This window comes from Anolis carolinensis, unplaced genomic scaffold (assembly GCF_035594765.1).
Source record: "Anolis carolinensis isolate JA03-04 unplaced genomic scaffold, rAnoCar3.1.pri scaffold_12, whole genome shotgun sequence".
Taxonomy (NCBI): Eukaryota; Metazoa; Chordata; class Lepidosauria; order Squamata; family Dactyloidae; genus Anolis; species Anolis carolinensis.
The window spans coordinates 11,061,190-11,084,405 of NW_026943823.1; the positions used below are offsets into that span (position 1 = coordinate 11,061,190).

At 41.7% G+C, this 23,216-nt stretch overlaps 1 protein-coding gene across 4 annotated transcripts; it reads left to right on the forward strand.

The window, feature by feature from the left end:
* Window positions 1-528: 528 nt before the first annotated feature.
* tmlhe (trimethyllysine hydroxylase, epsilon) lies at window positions 529-22,868 on the forward strand. Of its 4 annotated transcripts, none has more exons than XM_062963650.1 (9): window positions 529-658; window positions 3,822-3,972; window positions 11,292-11,487; window positions 12,786-12,962; window positions 13,969-14,248; window positions 16,534-16,653; window positions 17,344-17,580; window positions 19,467-19,605; window positions 20,133-22,868. In XM_062963650.1, the coding sequence occupies exons 3-9, from the start codon at window positions 11,307-11,309 to the stop codon at window positions 20,262-20,264; spliced, it is 1,266 nt and encodes a 421-aa protein (XP_062819720.1). In that variant the 5' UTR covers window positions 529-658; window positions 3,822-3,972; window positions 11,292-11,306; the 3' UTR covers window positions 20,265-22,868. The 4 variants fall into 4 exon arrangements, with proteins under 4 accessions (XP_062819720.1, XP_062819719.1, XP_062819721.1 ...); XM_062963649.1 differs by having other exon boundaries at window positions 3,822-3,948; XM_062963651.1 differs by lacking the exon at window positions 3,822-3,972 and having other exon boundaries at window positions 582-658.
* The last annotated feature ends 348 nt before the right edge of the window (window positions 22,869-23,216 follow it).

Here is a 23,216-nt window from a genome sequence, read left to right on the forward strand (position 1 = left end):
GAGTCCCTACACTGGGAGAAAGAAGGAATATAAATGAATGAATGAGCAAACAAAACATAACATTAAAGATAAGAATATATAAAAATATCATATATAATATTATGGAACACATATGTATGTATAAATAATTTTATGGTGATAAAACAAATAAATAAATAAAATAGAAATATGATAAAATAAAAATAGTTTTTGGTCCCAACTCAAGTAACCAAGGTTGGATCTACACTGCTAAATAATGCAGTTTGAAACTGCATTACAGGGTCAATGCAAACCCCCATAAAGTGCAGTCCAAATTGCACCAGATGCGTCTACACTGATCACATAACGCAGTTTCAAACTGCATTATATAGCCGTATCCCTGGACTTAAAACCAACTTCCAAACAAGAGCTGCTCACTCCAAAGAGGACTCATCCCCTGGGTTTATAGTCGACCACAGGCATCTATTGGCATCACTTCCGGTTTCCATAAGCGGGGCACAAAGGAGAACTCAGCCCATCAGCGCCTCGATTTGCCACGCAGTGTTCCATTGGAAGCCGGAAATGTCTTCTCTCCCAGGCAGTCCCCTCACTTCCTGGGAAGCCGCTCTTCCTTTTGGACTCGATGGTGATCATTCCTAAAGGGGCGGGGCTGTGCGACCCAGGAGGGAGAGCTTGAAAGGTAAGAGAGAGATTAAGCTCCTAATAATAATAATAATAATAATAATAATATATTATTATAATGATCAAGTGCAGGCTTTTTAGGAGATTTTGGAGATGTGTCTCATTGAGTGCATGGAGCACGTGAAGCTAAAGAAGAAAAGAGTGCCTCTGAGCATGGGCAGAGTTTTATTCCCTGGGAAGAAAGGAGGCTGCACTATTGAATGCATGCAGTTTTGGCACCACTTCAACTGCCATAGGTAAAGGTAAAGGTTTTCCCCTGACAAAGTCTAGTCATGTCCGACTCTGGGAGTTGGTGCTCATCCCCATTTCTAAGCCGAAGAGCCGGTGTTGTCCGTAGACACCTCCAAGGTCATGGGGCCGGCATGACTGCATGGAACGCTGTTAACTTCCCGCTGGAGCGGTACCTATTGATCTACTGTTTTCAAACTTCTAGGTTGGCATGAGCTGGGGCTAACAGCGGGAGCTCACCCCACTTGTTGGATTCAAACCACAGACCTTTCGGTCCACAAGTTCAGCAGCTCAGCGGTAGCTAATACTCCAGAAGACAGGAGAAGAATTCAAAACGAACTTAACAGATTAGAGAGATGATTGGCCAAAACTTAACAAAATGAAGTTCCACAGGGACAAATGCAAGAAACTCCACTTAGGCAGAAAAAAATGAAATGCAAAGATATAGAATGGGGAATAATTCCTGGCTCGACAGCAGGACGTGTGGAAAAGATCTTGGAGTCCTTGTGAAGAACAAGTTAAAACATGAGCCAACAATGTGATGCGGCAGCTTAAAAAGTCAATGGGATTTTGGCCTGCATCAAGAGGAATCTAGTGTCTAGGTCCAGGGAAGTCATGCTCCCCCTCTATTCTGCCTTGGTCAGACCACACCTGGAATCACACTGTGTCCATTTCTGGGCACCGCAATTGAAGGGAGATGTTGAGAAGCTGGAAAGTGTCCAGAGGAGGGCGACTAAAAGGATCAAGGGTCTGGAGAACAAGCCCTATGAGGAGCAGCTTAAAGAGCTGGGCATGTTTAGTCTGCAGAAGAGAAGGCTGAGAGTAGACATTATGAGAGCCATGGATCAAGATGTGAGGGGAAGTCATAGAGAAGAGGGAACAAGCTTGTTTTCTGCTGCCCTGGAGACTAGGACGTGAAACAACGGCTTCAAATGACAGGAAAGGAGATTCTATCTGAACATTAGGAAGAACTAATGAGCTGTTTAGCAGTGGAACTCTCTGTCCCAGAGTGTGATGGAGGCTCCTTCTTTGGAGGCTTTTGAACAGAGGCTGGATGGCCATCTGTCGGGGATGCTTTGAATGTGATTTTCCTGCTTCTTGGCCGAATGGGGTTGGACTGGATGGCCCACGACGTCTCTTCCAACTCTTTGATTCTATGAAGTCCAAAACACTGGGCCTCTTTGGGAGAAAAGGCTAAACATATTGTAAAACTGCAGCTCTCAGGGTTCCATAGCCTTGAGCCATGGCAGTCCCAAGTGGTGTCAAACTGCATTCCTTCTGCAGTGGAGATGCACCCTTTGCACTTATCTGTGGTGCTGTTGCTGAGAGAGGAATGGGAGCTTTCAAGTGGAGCCAGACAGCAAAATCCGTGGGAAAATCAGCTGAGTTAGCTTCTGGCTGTCATTAAATTTAGGCCTAAATAAATAAATAGTTGCAAAGCCCGCCCTGTCTCTAGCTTGCCCTTTGATCGGCTTCTTAATTTCTTCGCCAGGAGCTCAGCCAAGTTTTAGAGTTGGACTTTTCACTCAAATCTGGAGTCCAAAGCTGCTGCTGAAATAGCCTTTTTAAGGACTGGGAATTGTTTCTTTATAAAGCAGACCAGGAGCTCTATGTAATATATATGTACACAGAGGTCAGGGGTGATGGATGAGAACAACATTTGGGCAGGTAAATATTTCCCAGGTGCGATTTGAACTAACACTCAGATTGGAAGAAGAGGTATTAGCTGGCCGTGATTATTACTTGTATGGAAATCCCCTGTTTTCTGAGTATTGTTCATAGAATCATAGAATCATAGAATAGTAGAGTTGGAAGAGACCTCATGGGCCATTCAGTCCAACCCCCCGCTAAGGAGCAGGAAATCGCATTCAAAGCACCCCCGACAGATGGCCATCCAGCCTCTGCTTAAAAGCCTCCAAAGAAGGAGCCTCCACCACAGCCCCGGGGAGAGAGTTCCACTGTTCTTTATTTATTGGCCTGATTTAAGAATGTTTTAATACTGGTAGCCAGATTTTGTTCATTTTCATTATTTCCTCCTTTCTGTTGAAATTGTCCACATGCTTGTGGATTTCAATGGCTTCTCTGTTTAGTCTGACATGGTGGTTGTTGGAATTGTCACAGCTAAGACCTCCCAACAAAGGATTCCCTCAGACAAGAAGCAGCCAGGTTTTGAATCTGAAGCAGCCAGGCTTTGAATAAAGAACAACATTCAGAACATAGGGAAATTCCAGACAGGAAACAATCAGGGTCAGCTAACACTCCTAACAAAGGATTTCCCCAGGCAGGAAGCAGCAAGACTTTGAATCTGCAAGGCCATTAAATGCTAATCAAGCTGGCCAATTGCAACATCCACACTTGCCTGGAATAAACAAGAGTTCTTTATTCCACCCTGGACTTTCCGCAGATATATAAACCCTACTTGCCTAGTTTTCAACAGACCTCACAACCTCTGAGGATGCCTGCCATAGATGTGGGCGAAACGTCAGGAGACAATGCTTCTGGAACATGGCCATACAGCCTGGAAAACTCACAGCAACCCAGTAATTCTGGCCATGAATGTCTTCAACAACACAAAGGCATGTCTCTCTGACTGTAGGCAATATCTTAAGTATTATTTCTTGCTTAAAGCTATAGCTGACTCTATCCAATAAGAATTTACTTTTTCCTCCCTGGAGACCTGAAGTCTATTTTTCCTTCTCCCCTCCCTTTTTCAATAACAAGCCAACCCCTCGACTAAGCAGCAGCAGGGAGGGGATAAAGGGTTATTAGCGAAGCACTGTTTTGCCATCTTAGATCTGCTCTGTTTCTGAGCAACAAGAGACTCTGCCTGCTCAGCTTTTCTCTGGTCAGCTTGTCCCTTTGCTCTTATCTCCATTTGGGGATCAGTTTGAACTTTCTTTCCTCTCTTTCTCTGCCTTCTTTTTCCTATTCAGCCTCTCATATCAGGTCCAGCCCAGCCGCTTCTGATGGATGTTTGACTAGTTCCATTTCTTGAAGACTTTCCTGCCTGATCGGATCGGCAAATGGTCTCTCTGGCTCCTGTTTGGCTGAAGCTTGGAGGTAACGTTGTGTCTTGCTTGACAGGTGATTGTTTTGAAACTTCAGAAAAGTCTTAAAACTTGAGTTAAGAATACAGCAGAGTCTCGCTTATCCAGCCTTTGCTTATCCAACATTCTGGATTATTCAACGCAGTCTGCCTCCTGCCCAGATGTTTCTCTAGGTAGTAAGGATTGAAGTTTTTATGGATTTAACCTCTGACAATGTTGTTATTGTACGTTCATTTTATGCAATTCTATCTTTATTTGTAGTCAATTTTTAGTAATCAATGTTTTTGTAGTCAATGTTTTCAATACATTGCGATGTCTTCATGCTAAATTCATAAATACAGTAAATACAGTAAAAATACAGTAACATTACCATGTATTGAACTACTTTTTCTGTTGATTCGTTGTAAAACATGATGTTTTTGGTGCTTAATTTGTAAAACCATAATATAATTTGAATTTAATAGGCTTTTCCTTAATCCCTTCTTATTATCCAACATTTTCACTTATCCAACGTTCTGCCGGCCCGTTTATGTTGGATAAGTGAGACTCTACTGTAGTTATGAGTCAATACACCGAGTTGGGATAGGGACGTTACTTCAGTTGTTGATTTTCCCTTTTTAAAATTGGTCTGTGATTTTTGTAACCCTGGGTGCATCTACACTGTTGAATGAAAGCAGTTTGACACCACTTTAACTGTATGGCTGAATGATCTTCTTATTATTTAACTTGAACGTCTGATTATTCCACTTCATTGGATGATCTACTAGGTTCTAGTATTATGAGAGAGGAAAAAAACATCTTGGAGTGCATCTGCTCTGTAGAATTAACACAATTTTATCCCACTCTACCTGCCATGGCTCAATGTTATGGAATCGTGGGAGATGTAGTTTTGCAAGGTCTTTAGCTTTCTATGCTAAGTACTGCTGGTGCCTCAGAAAACTATGACTCCTGTGATTCCATAGCATTGAGCCATGGCAACTAAAGCGGTGTCAAACTGTATTAACTCGACAGTGTAGGATATTCATCTTCCCTCTCCAAAGGCTCCATCCTTTGAAGCGCAAGCAGCATTGATCTGTTTGTAAATAATGTTTTGAAATATACAGTGTGTCCCAAAAGTTGCCACAAAGAGGGGAAATGGGACATTGTAGCTGAATGTACCTTTCCTTACAAAACGTTCAATACAAAGTTTTGCAAAACCCTTACAGTTTTCTTGCACCTTTTGATACGTTTGGCAACAGTGTCCTGTGTGATGTGTTTGCCAAGTTTCCTGTTAACATCCATTGCAAACTTGCAACAGGTCCCTGAACTGGCCATTAGTTCAATATGCTCTTCTTTTGACAGCAGCATTCTTTTGGAGTATCTGGAAGTATGAAAAACAATATATAAATATACAAATATGAAAAGTGTAATATATACTGTATATACTCGAGTATAAGCCTAGTTTTTCAGCCCTTTTTTTAAGACTGAAAAAGCTCCCCTCGGCTTATACTCGGGTGAGGGTTCTGGTTGGCTTATATTTGAGTCAGCTTATACTTGAGAATATATGGTACATTTATTATTTTTCTCTATTATTATTGGTATTATTACATTTATTTTTTTCTCTATTATTGCTACTACTATTACATTTATTTTACTCTATTTTATTATTATTATTAATACATTTATTATTTCACTCTGATCTTATTATTATTATTGCATTTATTATTTTATTCTATTATTACATGTATTATTTTCCTGTATTTATTAATATTATTATTACATGTATTATTTTACTCCACTATTATTAAAAGGATACATAAGCACATTTACATTGAAGAAGATGAGAATAATGATTTGATCAGAGTTGGACAATCTTATCTTAAATTAGAGCTTTATGTAAATATTCAAAAACATTTAACCTACTGATGCTCAATTAATGTAATTTTATTGGTATCTGTTTTTATTTCTGAAATTTACCATTCTCGGCTTATACTGGAGTCAATGTTTTCTCAGTTTTTTTGTGGTAAAATTAGGTGCCTCAGCTTATATTCGGGTCGACTTATAATCGAGTATATACAGTATACACACACACATATATACACTGTATATCTAAAAAGTCAAAATTTGTTTGCCTTTCTTGCTAGGTGAAAGATTGGCCCTTTGTGAGGTCATTGGATTAGCTGTTGCTAGGTGAAGTGGCCTTCTGTGATGCCACTGGGGAAGAAAGGTGGCTTGTGAATAAGGGGAAGGAAGGAAGGAAGGGGCCACAAAGAGAGCCATGGGTTGCTGTGAGTTTTCTGGACTGTCTGGCCGTGTTCCATAAACATTCTCTCCTGACGTTTCGCCCACATCTGTGACTGGCATCCTCAGAGGTTGTGAGGTCTGTTGGAAACTAGGCAAGTGAGGTTTTTATATCTGTGGAATGTTCAGGGTGGGAGAAAGAACTCTTGTCTGTTTGAGGCAAGTGTGAATGTTGCAATTGGCCAGCTTGATTAGCATTGAATGGCCTTGCAGCTCCAAAGCCTGGCTACTCCCTGCCTGGGGGAATTTGTTAGGAAGTGTTAGCTGGCCCTGATTGTTTCCTGTCTGGAATTCCCTTATTTTCTGAATGTTGTTCTTTATTTACTGTCCTGATTTTAGAGTTTAGGACATCCAGGGTTCTCAAAGATATCTACACTAACTCACCAAAAAGCTACAAATGTTTTTAAAATAGTTATGAATATGATTTAGGGTGTGAGTTTTATCTTTAGCTCCTTCAACATCCTGAATTAGTGCAAAAGGCACTAAGAGAGGCTGCCTGGATGTGATCCAAGACTGCATGGAAACAAGCATGTGAAATTAGATCCAGAGCTATGGGTCCTTTAACCGCAAAGCCTTGTAGTCTGTCTCTGGCAGCCTTCGATGTTGGGATGGGAAAGGAGATAGAGACTGCATGGGAACGCAGATAACAGCTCAGGACCTCGGTGGGTGCTCAGTAACAAGGAACCACACAACAGGTTCGTCGGAGCAAACATGGAACCATAGAATCATAGAGTTGGAAGAGACTTTGTCAGCCATCTAGTCCAACCTTACTCTGCTAAGAAACAGGAAAAATCTCATTCAAAGCATCCCCGACAGATGGCCATCCAGCCTCTGCTTAAAAACCTCCAAAGAAGGAGCCTCAACCACACTCCGGGGCAGAGAGTTCCACTGCTGAACAGCCCTTCTCACAGTGAGGAAGTTCTTCCCAATGTTCAGGATTCAAGGCTGACCATGCAAGGTTGCACACAATTGGGAAACAAAACACAGATCCTGAGAATGTCGTTTGAAGCCGTTTCTGTAGTTTCTGTAGTTTGAAGCCGTTGTTCCGTGTCCTAGTCTTCAGGGCAGCAGAAAACAAGCTTGCTCCCTCCTCCCTATGACTCCCCCTCACATATTCATACATGGATCTCATCATGTCTCCTCTCAGCCTTCTCTTCTGCAGACTAAATATACCCATATCTTTAAGCTGCTCCTCATAGGTCTTGTTCTCCAGACCTTTGAGAAGTTTGGAAACACTTCTCAGTTCCTTGCTGTAGATTTACCATATATCCTCAAACTCTGGGAATCAAAGTCCTCATAGTTTCTCATAGCTGCTTGGAGGGAACTCCTTGTCAAAATGAATTATGCTCATCTTTGCTTATTTTGTGTGTGTGTGTTTCCTGAGCTGCTTTCTAGGAATTTAGGATCTGAAAACTAATCCTGTAGCAGATCACGAAGTGCTGTTTTTTGCTTGCATTCTTCAGTTTAATATGTTTAACTTTCATACCTAGAAGTTGTGTTTACTCTATACATTTCACTACTTGTACTTACCCCAACTTTTTTGTTTGACATAGTTTACCATAATGTGAATTGCCCCCCCCCCCATGTTACAGAATTGAGAAAGGAAATTGGTCAGCAAAACATGTCTTTCTGTCTTAACTCACACTCCGCTAATATGAATGAGACAAAATTGTTTCTTTCATTGGACAAGTTTAAATTGACCTAGGATGCATCTGCACCAGGCTTTCTATGTGGCTGAAATCATACTCTGGATCTGTGTTTTGTTTCCCAATTGTGTGCAAATTTACATGGCCAGCCTTGAAACCTTGACGAACCTGAAATCCCTTAAACAGTTTCGCAAGCCTCTCCCTTGCTTTACTGGCATTGTTGCCATTCCAGCCTTGGCTTTTCCTTAAGCAGATAAGGCCAGTTGGGGCTTTGTGAGCATTCCTTGGGGATTAGAATGACTTTTTGCCATCTCTGTAAACTACGCAAGTTAGATGCTCCGTCGACTTAAGAAACTCATTTTTGAACTATATGAAAATTTCCCCAATGTTTTAAGGTGAGCCTCTTTCACTGAGCCAATTCTTAATTACTTTGCATTCATTTGTGTTCATTTAGAAGCTAAGATAGGCAGAGGTTGGTTTTGAGGAGAAACTATATCATATTCATTTCATAACACTGTGCAACAGGGTTTTTGTTCCTGGCTTATAAATGTCATTACCTAATTGGTTCTATCATAACAACATGGGAAAAGTGTATTAATCCCGCAGCACATTTTGCTATATGTGTTGGCGAAGGCTTTCATGGCTGGAATCACTGGGTTGTTGTGCGTTTTCTGGGCTGTGTGGCCATGTTCCAGAAGCATTCTCTCCTGACTTTTTCACCTACATCTATGGCAGGCATCCTCAGAGGTTGTGGGGTATATCGGAAACTAAAAGTGGGGTTTATATATCTGTGGAAGGTCCAGGGTGGGAGAAAGAACTCTTGTCTGTTTCAGGCCAGTGTGAAGGTTGTACCCTGTTTCCCCGAAAATAAGACAGTGTCTTATAAAATATTAATTTTTGCTCCCAAAGATGTGCTAGGTCTTATTTTCAGGGGATGTCTTATTTTTCCACAAAGAAGAATTCACATTTATTGTTTAACAAAAAAAGAATATTTATATACTGTACAGTAGTTGTCATCACAAACCAGCATAACCAGACAAACTGTGAATCCTATCAAGAATTTCTTGTTACTACCACTACTGTATTTTCATGTACAACAATCTATGGTACATGCATTTATCGATCCTGCATGCTCTGGTGTTCTGTTCGGTGGGCATGTTTCCAAACAAAAACTTTGCTAGGTCTTACTTTTGGGGGAGGCCTTATATTTTGCAACTCAGCAAAACCTCTACTAGGTTTTATTTTCAGGGGATGTGTTATTTTCGGGAAAACAAGGTAGTTAATCACCTTGATAAGCATTAATGGCCTTGCCAGCTTCAAGGCCTGGCTTCTTCCTGCCTGGGGGAATCCTTTGTTCAGAGGTGTTAGCTGGCCCTGATTGATTCATGTCTGGAATTTATCTGTTTCAGATTGTTGTTCTTTATTTACTGTTCTAATTTTAGAGTTTTTAAAATATTGGCAGCCAGATTTTGTTCATTTTCATGGTTTTTTTTCCCTTTCTGTTGAAATTGTCCACATGCTTATGTATTTCAATGGCTTCTCTGTGTAGTCTGACATGGTGGTTGTGAGAGTGGTCCAGCATTTCTGCGTTCTCAAATAATATGCTGTGTCCAGGTTGGTTCATCAAGTGCTCTGCTATGTCTGACGTCTCTGGTTGAGTGAGTCTGCAGTGCCTTTCATGTTCCTTCTTTTGTGTCCAGGCAATGTTGTTGCATTTGGTGTTCCCTCTGTAGACTTGTCCACAGCTGCATGGTATACGGTAGACTCCTGCAGAGGTGAGAGGATCCCTCTTGCCCTTTGCTGAACGTAGCATTTGTTGGATTTTCTTCGTAGGCCTGTAGATAGTTTGTATGTTGTGTACATTTTGCTATAGTTTCTCAATGAATATCTTCTTGAGTCTCAACCCATTCGACATGGTTTGTGGCAGTGACTGGGTGCTGTAAATCAAATGGTTATGTTATCAATTCATTTCTGTTTTAACAATATTGTCTGTTTAAAAGTATTTTCAACAAACTTCTTACTTTTTCTGCATCTTTTAAAATGATGTTCTTGAATCCCAGCCTTAGGAGAAAGACAGGACATAAATTTAAAAACTTGAATAATCTCTCATGAATAGTGCAGTATTGGAGTGTGTGCTTTATGTTCGGAAAGTCTTATTCTGAGTCAGGCAATCCACCTAATCTGGCCTAATATTCAGTCAACTTTCCATGTCCCCAAATGGAATTCCCACTATGCAGCCAGTTCTGTTCTCTCCCGTTTCCTATCTGGACCCAGGTTGGCTGTACAAAGCCTTTCTGGCTCTTCTGCAAACCTTGCCAGATGCACCAAACTGATCTGTTATATCAGACCGTTTACGTGACTGTTGTCACAAGGACCAGGACTATAATTCCCTTTTTCTGTTTCCTGCTCAACTGACATCTCCTGGGACTCGGAGGGGCTGTTTCTTATTAGGAGAATAGATCTGCAGGCTATTAATTGCACCGTGGCTTAATGAACATCTCCCACTTTTGCAGCAAAAGACCCCAGTGCATCCTAAATCAGAGGGAGGAAATATGGCTGGCAAGCGATTCCCAGGGATAGTCTCGGGGGCCCCAAATCCAGAAATGTGTTTATGCTCAAATAGAAGTAATCTTTTTCCACATTTGGGGTCATTTTACCTCCAAAGAGACTTTGTTTGTCTTAGGAACAGAAGCGAGGGAGCATTTGGAGACAAAAGATTGAATTAATCAATGCAGTTAAACCTGTCTAACTACCTACTTGTGGAGCCCCCGATGGCACAGCTTGTTAAAGCGCTGAGCTGCTGAACTTGCGGACCAAAAGGTCGCAAATTCGAATCTGGAGAACGGAGTGAGCGCCCACTGTTAGCCCCAGCTTCTGCCAACCTAACAGTTCCAAAACATGCAAATGTGAGTAGATCAATAGGTACAGCTCCGGCAGGAAGGTAACGGCGCTCCATACAGTCACGCCAGCCACATGACCTTGGAGGCGTCTACAGACAACGCTGGCTCTTCGGCTCTAAATGGAGATGAGACCAATCCTCAGAGTTGGACACGACTGGACTTAATGTCAGGGGGAAACCTTTACTTTTACCTAACTACCTAGTTAAATCTGCCTATTTAAATGGTGGCTGGAGCCGCTACAATAATTATTTCTCGGTCTGTTTTGGACTTCAACTCCTACAATTCCTAACAATATCAATTGAATGATGACTATACTGAATAAATGAGTATATAAATAAAATACTGAAATAAAATACTCAGGGAGATGACTGTCAGCTTTCCAAACGGTCACAATTTTCTTCTCTTTGGGTCTCTCTTAGACTCAAACACAGCCCAGTGCTCTCCAAATGTGTCGGACACATGCACCCATTATCCCCAGTGAGTGCTCTTTCTCTCCCCCCCTGCCCCCCCCCCCCCGGTCTCTCTTTCAGGCTCCGTTTCCTAGGATGTGGGGACGCCGCCTCCTGCGCCTCGTCTCCAGCCCCCAGCGCCTGCTGAAAAGGGACTTGGATGCTGGGATCCCATGGCAGTTGGGCTTCAGGACAGTTGTCCCAGGCCTGGCCTACTGGCACCACACAGCCCCAGAGTCATGGAACTGTGCCTGGCAGTTAAACCAGGATCACTTGGGTAAGTTGCCAGACTGGGGAGGAAGCGAGGCACTTTGTAGGAACACCTGGGTTTCTTTTTGCAGAAAAGCTGCACCAAGGATATGCTTTGAGTGTGTTATTTATGATTCATGTGAGATATAATTTCATTAGAATAGGATAAAAAGCCCTTTTGGGATCAGGCCACTCTCCTATTGAGTCCAGCTCCCTGTTCATTAAGTGGGCTAACCAGATGCCCACGAGAAGTCCACAGGACAGATGTGAATTTAATAGCATCCTTCTGGCTGTTTTTCCCAGTAAATAGTGCTGAGAAGACTAATGTCTCTGATAACACAATGTAATATGTTTTTTGTTCCTGGGTTATCCATGTCATTTCCTAATTGGTTCTTTCATAAAAACATGGAAAAGGTTTACTAAACTGCAAAAACTTTGTTTTTGGGGGATGTCCTGCAGCACATTTTGCTCTCGTTTTTCAATTAATCTCTCCTCGAATCTCAATCAATTCAACATGGTTTGTGGCAGCCACAAAAACAAAGTTTCTGGAATATAATAACTACTTTCAAAGTATGTACCACACAATTAAACAGGAAATAACACTTTCAAACCAGGAACAGATTCCCCCCCCCCCCCCCCCAATTTGGTTACATGGTATAATGTAGGTAACATGTCATTGTGGTGATATGATTTTTGTGTGTGTCAGGAGCAACTTGAGAAACTGCAAGTCACTTCTGGAGTGAGAGAATTGGTTGTCTGCAAGGATGTTGCCCAGGAGATGTCTGGATGTTTGATGTTTTACCATCCTGTGGGAGATTTCTATCATGGGGAGCTAGAGCCGACAGACAGGAGCTCATCCTGCTCCTCGTATTTGAACCACTGACCTTTTAGTTATCAGTCTTGCTGGCACAAGGGTTTAACCCATTATGCCACTGGGGGCTCAGTTATATGATGAAGATGACTTATTGAAACTTCTTAAATTGTAGCCATCATCTCTGTCACCTCTTAATTTAATTGCAGGACAATAAAATTTTCCAAGCAACAGTATATATATGCTTGATGTCCACAATGTAGTATGCATTATATAAGTGCAAAAATATCTGGATGGTTTAGTCTTCAGTGGGCAATTAAGACACATTGGCTTTACAAAAGACCTGCTCCTAGTAGATGAAAATTGAATCAGCACAGTTTCCTGCAGTTTTGGACTATTGACACGGAGCCACAATTTACTACTTGCTTTATGCAATGTATTTGAATTGGGAAGAGGTGGGGAAAAATCCTTCTCGCTGCTCATTCTGATGCCGGTGTTGTGTGTCCCCTTTCTAGAGCTGAAATACGGAGAAACCCTCATGCGCTTTGATTACGTCTGGCTCCGGGACCACTGTCGCTCTGCGTCCTGCTACAACACGAAGACCAACCAGCGCAGCTTGGACACAGCCAGCGTGGACCTCTGCATCCGGCCAAAGACGGTCAGAGTGGACGAGACCACGCTCTTTCTCACCTGTAAGTTTCTGACATGTTTATTTTCAGGTGAAGACGGCACGGAAGGATGCCCTTCTATGGCGGTTGCCAAATCTTTTGAATCAGCATTTTTTAGAGATTTGTGTTCTCAAGACTCATGCTTTTCTCACCTTGTCAGTGTCTGGAACAGGAATTATGTAGGCTGTTTCTGCCAAAATGGTTGAGAATAAAAACTTGTGGGTTTTCATTGGGGAAACACCTTATTATCTCCTTCTGGGTTGAATTATCCATGTAGGTACTTATCCATAGTTTGGCTTATCCACGTAAGTACTTTACATGTACTTACATGAGTTGGCTTATCCATGTAGGTACTTATCCATAGGTTGACTTATTCATGTAAGTACTTTATGTGTAATTACATGGGTTGAATTATCCATGTAGGTACTTTACATGTACTAACATGAGTTGGCTTATCCATGTAAGTACTTTATATGTACTTACATGGGTTGAATTATCAATGGAGTTACTTATCCAATCCATAGGTTGACTTATCCATGTAAGTACATATCAATACTTTTTTAAAGGGAGTTATTCCCTTACCTGGATAGAATGGCAAAAGGCAAGAGCTTAGTTCATCCTGGGAGAACCCAAAAGAAACACTGACCCTGCTTAATACAACAATAGAGTTGGAAGAGACCACATGGACCATCTAGTTCAAAGAAAAGGACAAACAAGGTACCCCTGACTTGTTTAAAAGCATCCAATGAAGGACTTCTTACTGGCCTTGTTTAATACCTGGGCATGAAAATGGTCTCTTGAAATATGCCTTTTCCCTCTCTACAGAATTACCTTCGACTTATCTATGGGTCACACCAAAATCCATAGTTATGGCCCCCAAACTTGTTCTTGACTATTGCATGAGGTTAACTTATACAGTAGTTTGGTTTTGCACTTATAACAGAAATGGTCTGAAATATGAAAGCTGAAAATATGAAAGCTATTTGCAAGGACCCTTGAACTCATCCTGCCTCTCCTCTGCTATCTCGAGGGCCCGATGGCCATGTGACCCGGTATGGTCTGGAATGGCTGGTGAAGAACAGCTACGAGGGGCAGAAGCAGCAGGTCATGCACCCGCGCATGCTCTGGAACGCCCGGATTTACCAGGAGGCCCAGGTGCCCTCCGTCGAGTGCCAGAGCTTCCTGGAGACCAACGAAGGCCTGAGGGAGTTCCTGCAGAACTTCTTGCTCTACGGGATTGCCTTTGTGGAAAACGTTCCCCCCACTAAAGAGGACACCGAGATTTTAGCCGAAAGGATTAGCTTGATAAGGTAACTCTACAGTTGATTTGTAAATATGTTACTGCTGGTACTGTTTTATTGTTAATGTATTTATTTATTCCCCACGTTTCTCTCTTTGTTGAGACCCAAAGCGGCTCACAATCTTAAAACCTACAAAATATAAATACTAAAATAGGCTCAAACATACCATTATTGAAACAAATCAGTTAACGTTACATCCCCTGGCTCACTCTTTCAAACGTTCTGCTTTATAAACCTACCTGAATGTCCTTCTTATTTCTTTTGAGGACCTGGTGTTATAGTTGTCCTTCCACATTTGTGGCTTTGGCTTCTGCAGATTTGATTAATATGTTCTCTGTAAGGTTCTTTAGATGTGACTCAATTTCTGCCTGAATGTAGTATTTATGTGTTCTCCAAAATATGTACATAGATTCTATCTTCTAACGTGCATCCTCCAGAAGAATAGCGCCTTAGTTTTACAAATGTATTGTGGACTGAATAGGATCAAAGACCATTTGATAAAGTAACTTCAATTGTGTTGTCGAAGGCTTTCATGGCCGGAATCACTGGGTTGTTGTGAGTTTTCTGGGCTGTAGGGCCATGTTCCAGAAGCATTCTCTCCTGACGTTTTGCCCATATCTATGGCAGGCATCCTCAGAGGTTGAAGGGTCTGAAACATAAGGAGAGAATGCTTCTGGAACATGGCCATACAGCCTGGAAAACTCACAACCACCCAACTTCGGTTGTATTTTCTGATACAGATAATGGACAGAGTTGACAATGCTCTTGACCTGGCTTGCAGTCTAAGAGATTTTAGCTATCTTGCTTGCTAAACCTTTTCTTTATCGGTTGAGAGTCAAGAGTTATGCAGCTTAGATCATTGCTCATTTTGGCTCAAAGAGAAATGTGTCACTTTGGAGTCTAGTCTAAAGATCCCACTTTGGAGCCTAGTCTAAACACCCCCTTTGTTGTTGTTACCTCCTAGGCTTTGGGGCAGAAAAAAATATTTTCTTTGAAGAAGTAGGTTCAGAGCTTTTTCCAGGAGCATCTAAAGCCGAGGCATGCGTTCTTTCTGCAGCCTGGGAATGTTTGAGTGTCAGAGAGAGCGATATTTCCTGTTTTGACAAGAATGTTCATGAGGGCGACCTTAGCCTTGGGAGAGTTAAGGATCAAACCGTGCTGCTGGCAGAAAGGGCAAGGGAATTCATTTTTCCACCCAATTAAAATGAAATTGCCAAACTGACCTTAGTTTGTCCTTGAGAACTAGGAGAGAAGGAGTTTGCAACCAGTTGCCTGCCTACGCTCTTTCACAATGGCTTGTTTAAATACGTTCCAGGCAGTTTCCTTGCTTTGGGATTGTCTCAGTCATTCTCAAACTCTAGTCCTCCAGATGTTTTGGACTTTTACTCCCAGAAGCTTTAGCTGTTTTGGGTTTCTGGGAGCTGAAGTCCAAAAGACTGGGAAGAGCAGAATTTGTGAAACTTTAATCCATGTCAGCATTGTATCCAAGCACAGTTTGCTCCTCTCATCTAGTTACGCTTGGCTGCTTAAAGCTGAGCCTTGGAACTTCATAGCCTTAATTTGTGGGTGCCTTAATAGATCATATTTTCAGCCATAGCCAATAAACTAAACTAGGGGAAAATTTGAAGTATATATGGATATACTGTTACATATAAACTATATATAAATAACATAAATAAATGCATTCATGTGATTTGTCTGATCCTCCATTAATGCACGTCTATGCACACTCAAGAGTTTGATTTTGTGAGTCCTACTATTGAGAAATCATCTAACGAAATCAGTTGTTTGGGTATTGTTAGTGAACTGGGATTGTATTGTTGGCATATTTACATGAACAGTCATTACACCCATCTACTTTGGCTTTATGTGTCAGGTATAATTTTGAACAGATTTGAAAAGTTATAGACTACATTCCCCAGAACTGCCCAGCCAACCTGATTGAAAAAGCTAACTCATCCATGTTAATCAAATTATTATTATTATTATTATTATTATTATTATTATTGACACAAAGACATAGTATGACACAGCAAACAAGATATATATGCTGGACTTCGTACTGCAAAATCACAAGTCGAACACTTCCCAAGTGTTTAGGACTGTGTGATGTATTTTTGGATGATGTGTGCAGATCCCAGTAAGGTATTATTATTATTACTATTATTATTATTATTATTTATATCCCACTTACAACATATTAAACAGTCCAAATACATCAATAAAAAGTATCAAATACTTTTTACGAACAGTGGTTTGTTGTCCTTTCTGATCTTTCTCCTCTCCTCTTGTAGAGAAACCATCTACGGCCGGATGTGGCATTTCACCTCTGACTTTTCCCGGGGAGACACTGCCTACACCAAGCTGGCGCTGGATCGTCACACTGACACCACCTACTTCCAGGAGCCCTGCGGGTATGTGCCAGGCCAAGAAGGAGCAGCCGAAAGCAGCACTTTTTGCTCCTTTTATAAGTAGAACATTGCTGGAAAGAGCAGTATGGTGATGATTGACTCTTCCACAAAATCCTACGACAGTGGTATCGTTTGCTTTTTCCAGAACTACATCAATAGGAGAGCTATGTGTCCCTGTCCTTCCAATGCTGGGTTTGATGTTTTTCTGAAAATATTACATAAAGTTTCAAAACTGGCCCTGGTCCTAACACAGCCATGTTCCAAAGACTCCAATTTAGTCTCTTAGTTCCAGTCACTCAATCCTTGCTCAAACAACAGACACTGAACTATTGTTGTGCCTTAAATAACATTGACTTTGGACTAGAAGGTGGCATGATGCAAAGAATCAGTTACATTGAATGAGAGAGGGATTTTGTGCCAATGTTTTCAGAACTTTGTGTATTTGACACGATTATATAAAATACAAGCACTTTCCTAGGCCTTACGATTATGTAACAGTCAACAGAGTTGATGTTGAAGGAGAAATGGAAACTGTAGCTGAAACCATCTCAAGCATATCAGACTGAAGAGAGCTCAGGCAAACAATTCTCACTCAGGGTTCTTTATAGAGACTGTTAAGATTGGTTTCTTTTGTCTTCCCCTCCTTTGGCTGACTTTCCCTCCCTGCCTTTGACCCGCTGGCTCTTCCGGCAGCATCCAGGTCCTGCACTGCCTGCGTCATGAAGGGACCGGGGGCCGCACGCTGCTGGTGGATGGCTTCTATGCTGCTGAACAGGTGCTCCAGGAAGCGCCGGACGACTTCGAGCTCCTCACCAAGGTGCCGCTGAAACACGAGTACATTGAGAACGTGGGGGGCTGCCACAACCACATGATCGGGGTTGGACCTGTTCTGAACACCTACCCTTGGAATAATGAGCTCTACCTGATCAGGTGAAGTGTCTAGTAACCATCTGAGCTGGCTGCATCCATGCTGAAAACAAACAGGCCTTAGAAAAGTTAGTCTTTCTTGACCCATTTCAAACCATTTCAAAGCAGGATACGGAGTTGAGGCTTCCTTAGTGGATGATCTCCATCTTAATACTGACAATGGATGTGGGTATTTGTTGGTGCTTCTAGTCCTCTCAGCGGCTTTCAGCCATGGTATCTCATATAAGCCGCCCCAAGTCCCTTCGGGGAGATGGGGTGGGGTATAAAAATAAAATTATTATTTATTATTATTATTATTATTATTATTATTATTATTATTATTATTATCCTTCTGGAATGCCTGGGGGATTTAGGGATCCTACTGCAGTACTTCAGTGTTTCCAGTCATACCTCTCAGGCAGGTTCCAGATGTGAATGAATGAATGGTTTATTGTACTAGCCATAGGCCATGGCATCAAATAACATACAATTTTTAAAAGTACAATAAGCACTTTCCAATATAAACATTAAAACTTATTTCATATACTGGCTCTTTAAAATTTCAGTAGCAGTGACGTGATAACAATAACAATGTCTGATCTGTATCATCCCAAACTATCTCCATTTCCATTTCTAGCCTCTGATGTGAACTTTACTAATTCAGCTCGGATTTTTTGGGCTGTGACTACAAATGTGGCAACCTTTAATGTTATATTTTTGGAATAATCCGCGAACAAGTCACAGATAACTGCTGACTGTTGCCATGCTGCCCTTTCTTCCAAAAGGGCTCCCAGAAGATTGTTTCTAGAGTCATTATACTAAGGGCAATGCAACAGATAGTGCAGTAAATCCTCTCTTTCCCCCAACCCACAAATACAAAGTCGTTGGGAATGAAGGATCCCTCTATATCTTCCCTCTCGCCAGCCTGATGGCGTTGTTTGGAAATGCAGGGCTGTAAATGCTTTAATAAGGACTACAGACATTACGTCTTGAAGATATTGTTGACAATATTGGTCACTCTTTAGTAGAGCATACCAAGTGATAAAACCCTGCTGTTTACTGGTCCACAAGTTGTCAGATGCATCATTTTCAAAGATTTTGTCTCAACTGCATTAGGGTTGTTGTTGACCCATCAAAATACTGATGGAGCAGGGCTAACCAGTATTGAGCCCAACCTCCCTGCTTATATTGCTCTGTCAATCATTACTTTGTTATACTCTCGTTCTCCATTTACAGAAATATCTTCCCATATGAAATGATAAGCTTATGCATTCTGGCCTTAAGTGAGGGAAGATCCAATTCATGCCTTAACAAAGCAATGGTATCCCGGGGAAAGAGCTAAAAGAGCTCTTACAAACTTATTCTGGATACATTCAACCTGCTTTGTGTTACCCTGTACCCATATTTCTGAGGTTCCAGATGTGCTTGGAGATAGCTGCTCCTCAAAAAGGAGTTGTTATACAGCACCCCACAAGGTGCCACTCTATCCCCAATGCTTTTCAATATTTACATGAAACCACAAGAAGAGATCATCTGGAGGCATGGGGGGTGGGGTGTTATCAGTATCCGGATAACACCCAAATATATCTCTCTATGCCTTCAAAAATAGCCTCTTCATTTTATCCTTAAGTAAACTCTGTGTTAAATTGGGGATGGTGAATATACAAAGGGTCCCTCTGCATCTCTCCAATTACAGGAGATAACACAGTAATGCCCAAGAGAAGAAGGCCCTATGTCCATCCAAATTGCAACCTTCCATGGGTCATATTGGCTTGGATACTGAAAGCCTCCTGTCTGTTTACCTGAAGCTTCAAATATATATCACTACTAGTTGTCAGTGAAGGAATTGTATAGGAATTGCAAAGATGAGTGTAAGCACCCACAAATGACATTTATTCTTCCACTTCCAGATACAACAACTATGACAGAGCGGTCATTAATACGGTACCGTATGACACTGTACGCCGCTGGTACGCAGCACACCGGACTCTCACCACGGAGCTGCGGAGGCCAGAGAATGAACTCTGGGTCAAACTGAAGCCGGGGAAGGTAATGACCCAGCATGACATTCCATCCACTTTTCTGCAGTCCTTCCACTGTGGCTCTCAGGACAGGACTAGCTCTTTACTGAGATGCTCTCTGTCTTGTTGTTTCCCTCCCTTATTTCCCTGTCTTATTTAGAATGAGCACAGGCTATGTTATCATCAGCATATTGGAATTCTATAACAGACGTTGTTTATTTTATGATTAGCATATATACCTGGCAAGATGTGCATATGTCGGTAGAGGCTGGGCATCTCTTATCCAGAATTCTGAAATCCAAAATACTCCAGAATCCAAAATCGTCCACCTGGGTTCCTTGAAGAGCTTCCAGAGTTTGGTTTCTTTCTTTTTTGATATTTCTGCAGACCTTAAGAGCCCTGTGAGCTGCCATTGGTGCTTTCCCCTCTTTAGCTCTATAATTTTGCTCCCAAAATCTGCCCTTGACTTATACGTATACTAGTGGCATCAATAAATTTCAGATGCAACTGTTTTTGTGTAGCCACTTCCCTCTCCTTGTCTCGTTCTGCCTCCAGGCCCTGTTTGTGGACAACTGGCGGATCCTACACGGACGGGAGTCCTTCACGGGTTACCGGCAGCTCTGTGGCTGCTACCTGACGAGGGATGACGTCCTGAACACGGCCCGCTTCCTAGGCCTGCAAGCCTGATGTGGTCTGAGCCTCTGCAGGTTGGGAGCTTCTGCTTCCAAAACAGGAAAGCCTTTGGTCTACCTCACAGACCGGGCCCCTCTTCGCAAGAGGGAGAGAGGTCCCACAGCATTACTTGATTGTCACAACTCGCACAGCCATTGCCTTTCCTTTGCTCTGTCCTTCCCAATTGCCTTGCTCCCTTGGCTTTAAAAGCCTGACTGGTTGAGCTGGGTTGAATTGGGAGCGGTATACAGGCCTCTTATAGCACTTCAGAGGGCAGACCTTGTGCCTTTTCCTGTCCTCAGTTAACCGCCATTCAGTATACAGGTATTTCAGAGCACTTCTGGGCATAATCCAAGCAAGGTGTTCTTAGAAAGGGGGGAAACAGTGTCCCTAAACAGTCAAGGACATGAAACTTCAGCAAAATGAGTAGATAGAACTATTTTATTTTTCTTCAATGTTTCAAAAATACTCAAGTGCAATTGCTTGGAGTTTAAGTTAGACCTCTCTGCATATTTCGTCCTCTACTTGTCATATTGAAAGTCAAAAGTACCTCTAGGAAGCTTTTATTAGAAGACCTGCTGAACAGGAGAGGGAAGTGGTGCTAAAAGAATTCTTCCTTCCCAGTTCTGCAAAAGGTCATTTTGCAAGTACAATGCATCTTTTTTAGTTTTCTTTGTATGCCTTCTGTTCAACATCTCTCAAGCAACACCTTGACTTCTCTTTCTATTTTTGGGAGAAAGCACAGCAGCTGAAATGTGTCCTTTCCTTGTTCTTCTCTGCTCTCTCTTTCCAAGGCATTGCACCTATTTTTTCCCCTTTTGCCTTTGGAAAGGCTGTACCTTTCCAAACTTGAGAGGTTTTCTTGGAAGGCCTCTCTCTCTGGATAATAAAACAGACAATAAGAAAAGGAAACAAGAACCGAGTTCTGCGCAAAGATTGGGAAATCTGCTGGCTCACCACAAAAATCATGTTTTTTACCCACAGCAAGGTGAGCTCTTGACACTCCAGATATTGTTGATTGTGTCTCCTCAGCTTTTTCTGAGCTGCCTAAAGTTCATGGGAGTCTTGAGTCCAATGACATTATCCACTTTTTGCTTGACTTTCCCATTTTCAGTGACAACCATGTTACCAGGCCATTTCCAGGAAAAAAGGAAAGCAATTTGGTTGAAACGGAAGTGAATGTCTTGGACTCTTGAATGACAGAATTGACTAATGGCTATTCTGATGGCAACCTTGCTACACTCCTAGGAAGGAGCATTGAAGATTATTGGATTATGTAGTTCCGTGAATTTATGTCGTTCCCTTAAATACCTTTGACTGACTCTGATCAGAATAATAAGGTCCCCAGTTCTGTCTCACCTTTTGAGCAATTGCTGTTGCTTCTAAGGAAATGACAAACCCCCCTTTTAAAAGATCTTTCCTTGCAAGATAGAGTCCCATGAGCAGCAACTGGGGTCCCTTTCAGTCCTAGATTTGGACTTACATGCCTTGTATCCTCCCAGTTTGGGTTAGAATTAATAAAACCTTTTTGGTAGGTCTTGGGATGGGGACTCTGCCTACGTCCTTGGTTCACAATCTTTAAAATGATTGTATAAGTGTATGTCTTTGCACTTACTACCATACAATATGCCACAAAATTGTTTTGAAATCTATTTTAATCACAGCCAGAGAGCAGGATGGCGAACTAAAAATGATAGCAAAAGGCCTCCTTGGCTTGGGCCTTGTTTTCACAACAGTTTGTCATTGCTGAGTTTGTCGTGAGCGTAGTTCAGTCCCTTTCTGTTTGATATTTTTGCCAGATTTCCTGAATCCCATTCAGTTGAATCATTTTGCTCCTGACCTTCTCTTTGTAGTTTGTAGGTTTGTTTCCAAAGAGCATGAGTAATTTTTGACATCATTGTTCTAACTATATTTTTAAACATGTGTTCTCCAACAGAAAGCCACAGAAAAGCAGATAGGACTATTGTAGGACTGCCACCTGGAATCGTCCAGCTTTGTAAAGTGCAGCCCTATACACTTGCCTTTCTGTTATAGCAGAAGAATACAAGTGTGAGGTGTATTTGCTTGTTTAAAGGTCCTTATACAAGTGCAGATCTGGTAATGTTTTGTGCTATTGTCTGTCTGCTGCCCTTTCTGCATGTTGCCACCAAGGAGATGTAATACAGGTTGAGCATCTCTTATCCAGAAATCCTCAAAAATTGAGATCATGACTCCATTGCTTTCTGGTTGTTGAATGTACACAAGCTTTATTTTGTGCACAAATTAATGTATAAGATTATATTCAAATTATGTGTATAAAATAAATAGAAAAAAATAAATAGATTAGCTGTTTAGACTTGGAACTATCTCCAAGGTATCTAATGGGATACGTATATGTAAATTCAGATTTTCCAAAATCGGGGAGGGGGGTGAAATTTAAAGCACTTCTAGTTCCAAGCATTTCGGATAAGAGATACTCAACTTATGCAGGAAGCATCACCAACTTTGCTTCTGACTCCTCCAAAAACAATGCATTTGGGTGGTTACTTGTTCCAGCCATAATGTGTTCTGTAACTGACTATTTTATTTCTCTCTCTGTCAAGAATAAAAAAAGATAAGTGGCATTTCTTTTCAGAGAAACGATCTTGTGGCTTTGTTCTTGATACATGTGTGGTCGCATACAAAGCATGGACTTAACTTTCTCATTTCCAGCAAACATGTCCTAAAAGGATCCAAGTTATAATTTTTTGTCTATAAGAAGAGGGAAGAATTGGGGGAAAGGGAAGTTTCTGTGCCTTGCAGAGCATTTTGCCTGCCTCCGAACCAAATAAAGAAGTGAAATGAATTTAAATGAAGGAAAGTTGCTTTAGTTCTATAGGCAGCAGAATCCTAATTTTCTTGACACAAGACATGGGTTACTGCCAAGAAATGTCCAAGACTTGACTCACTGGTTCAAACCAAAGTCCGTCTGACTCGGCTTTCCCCAGC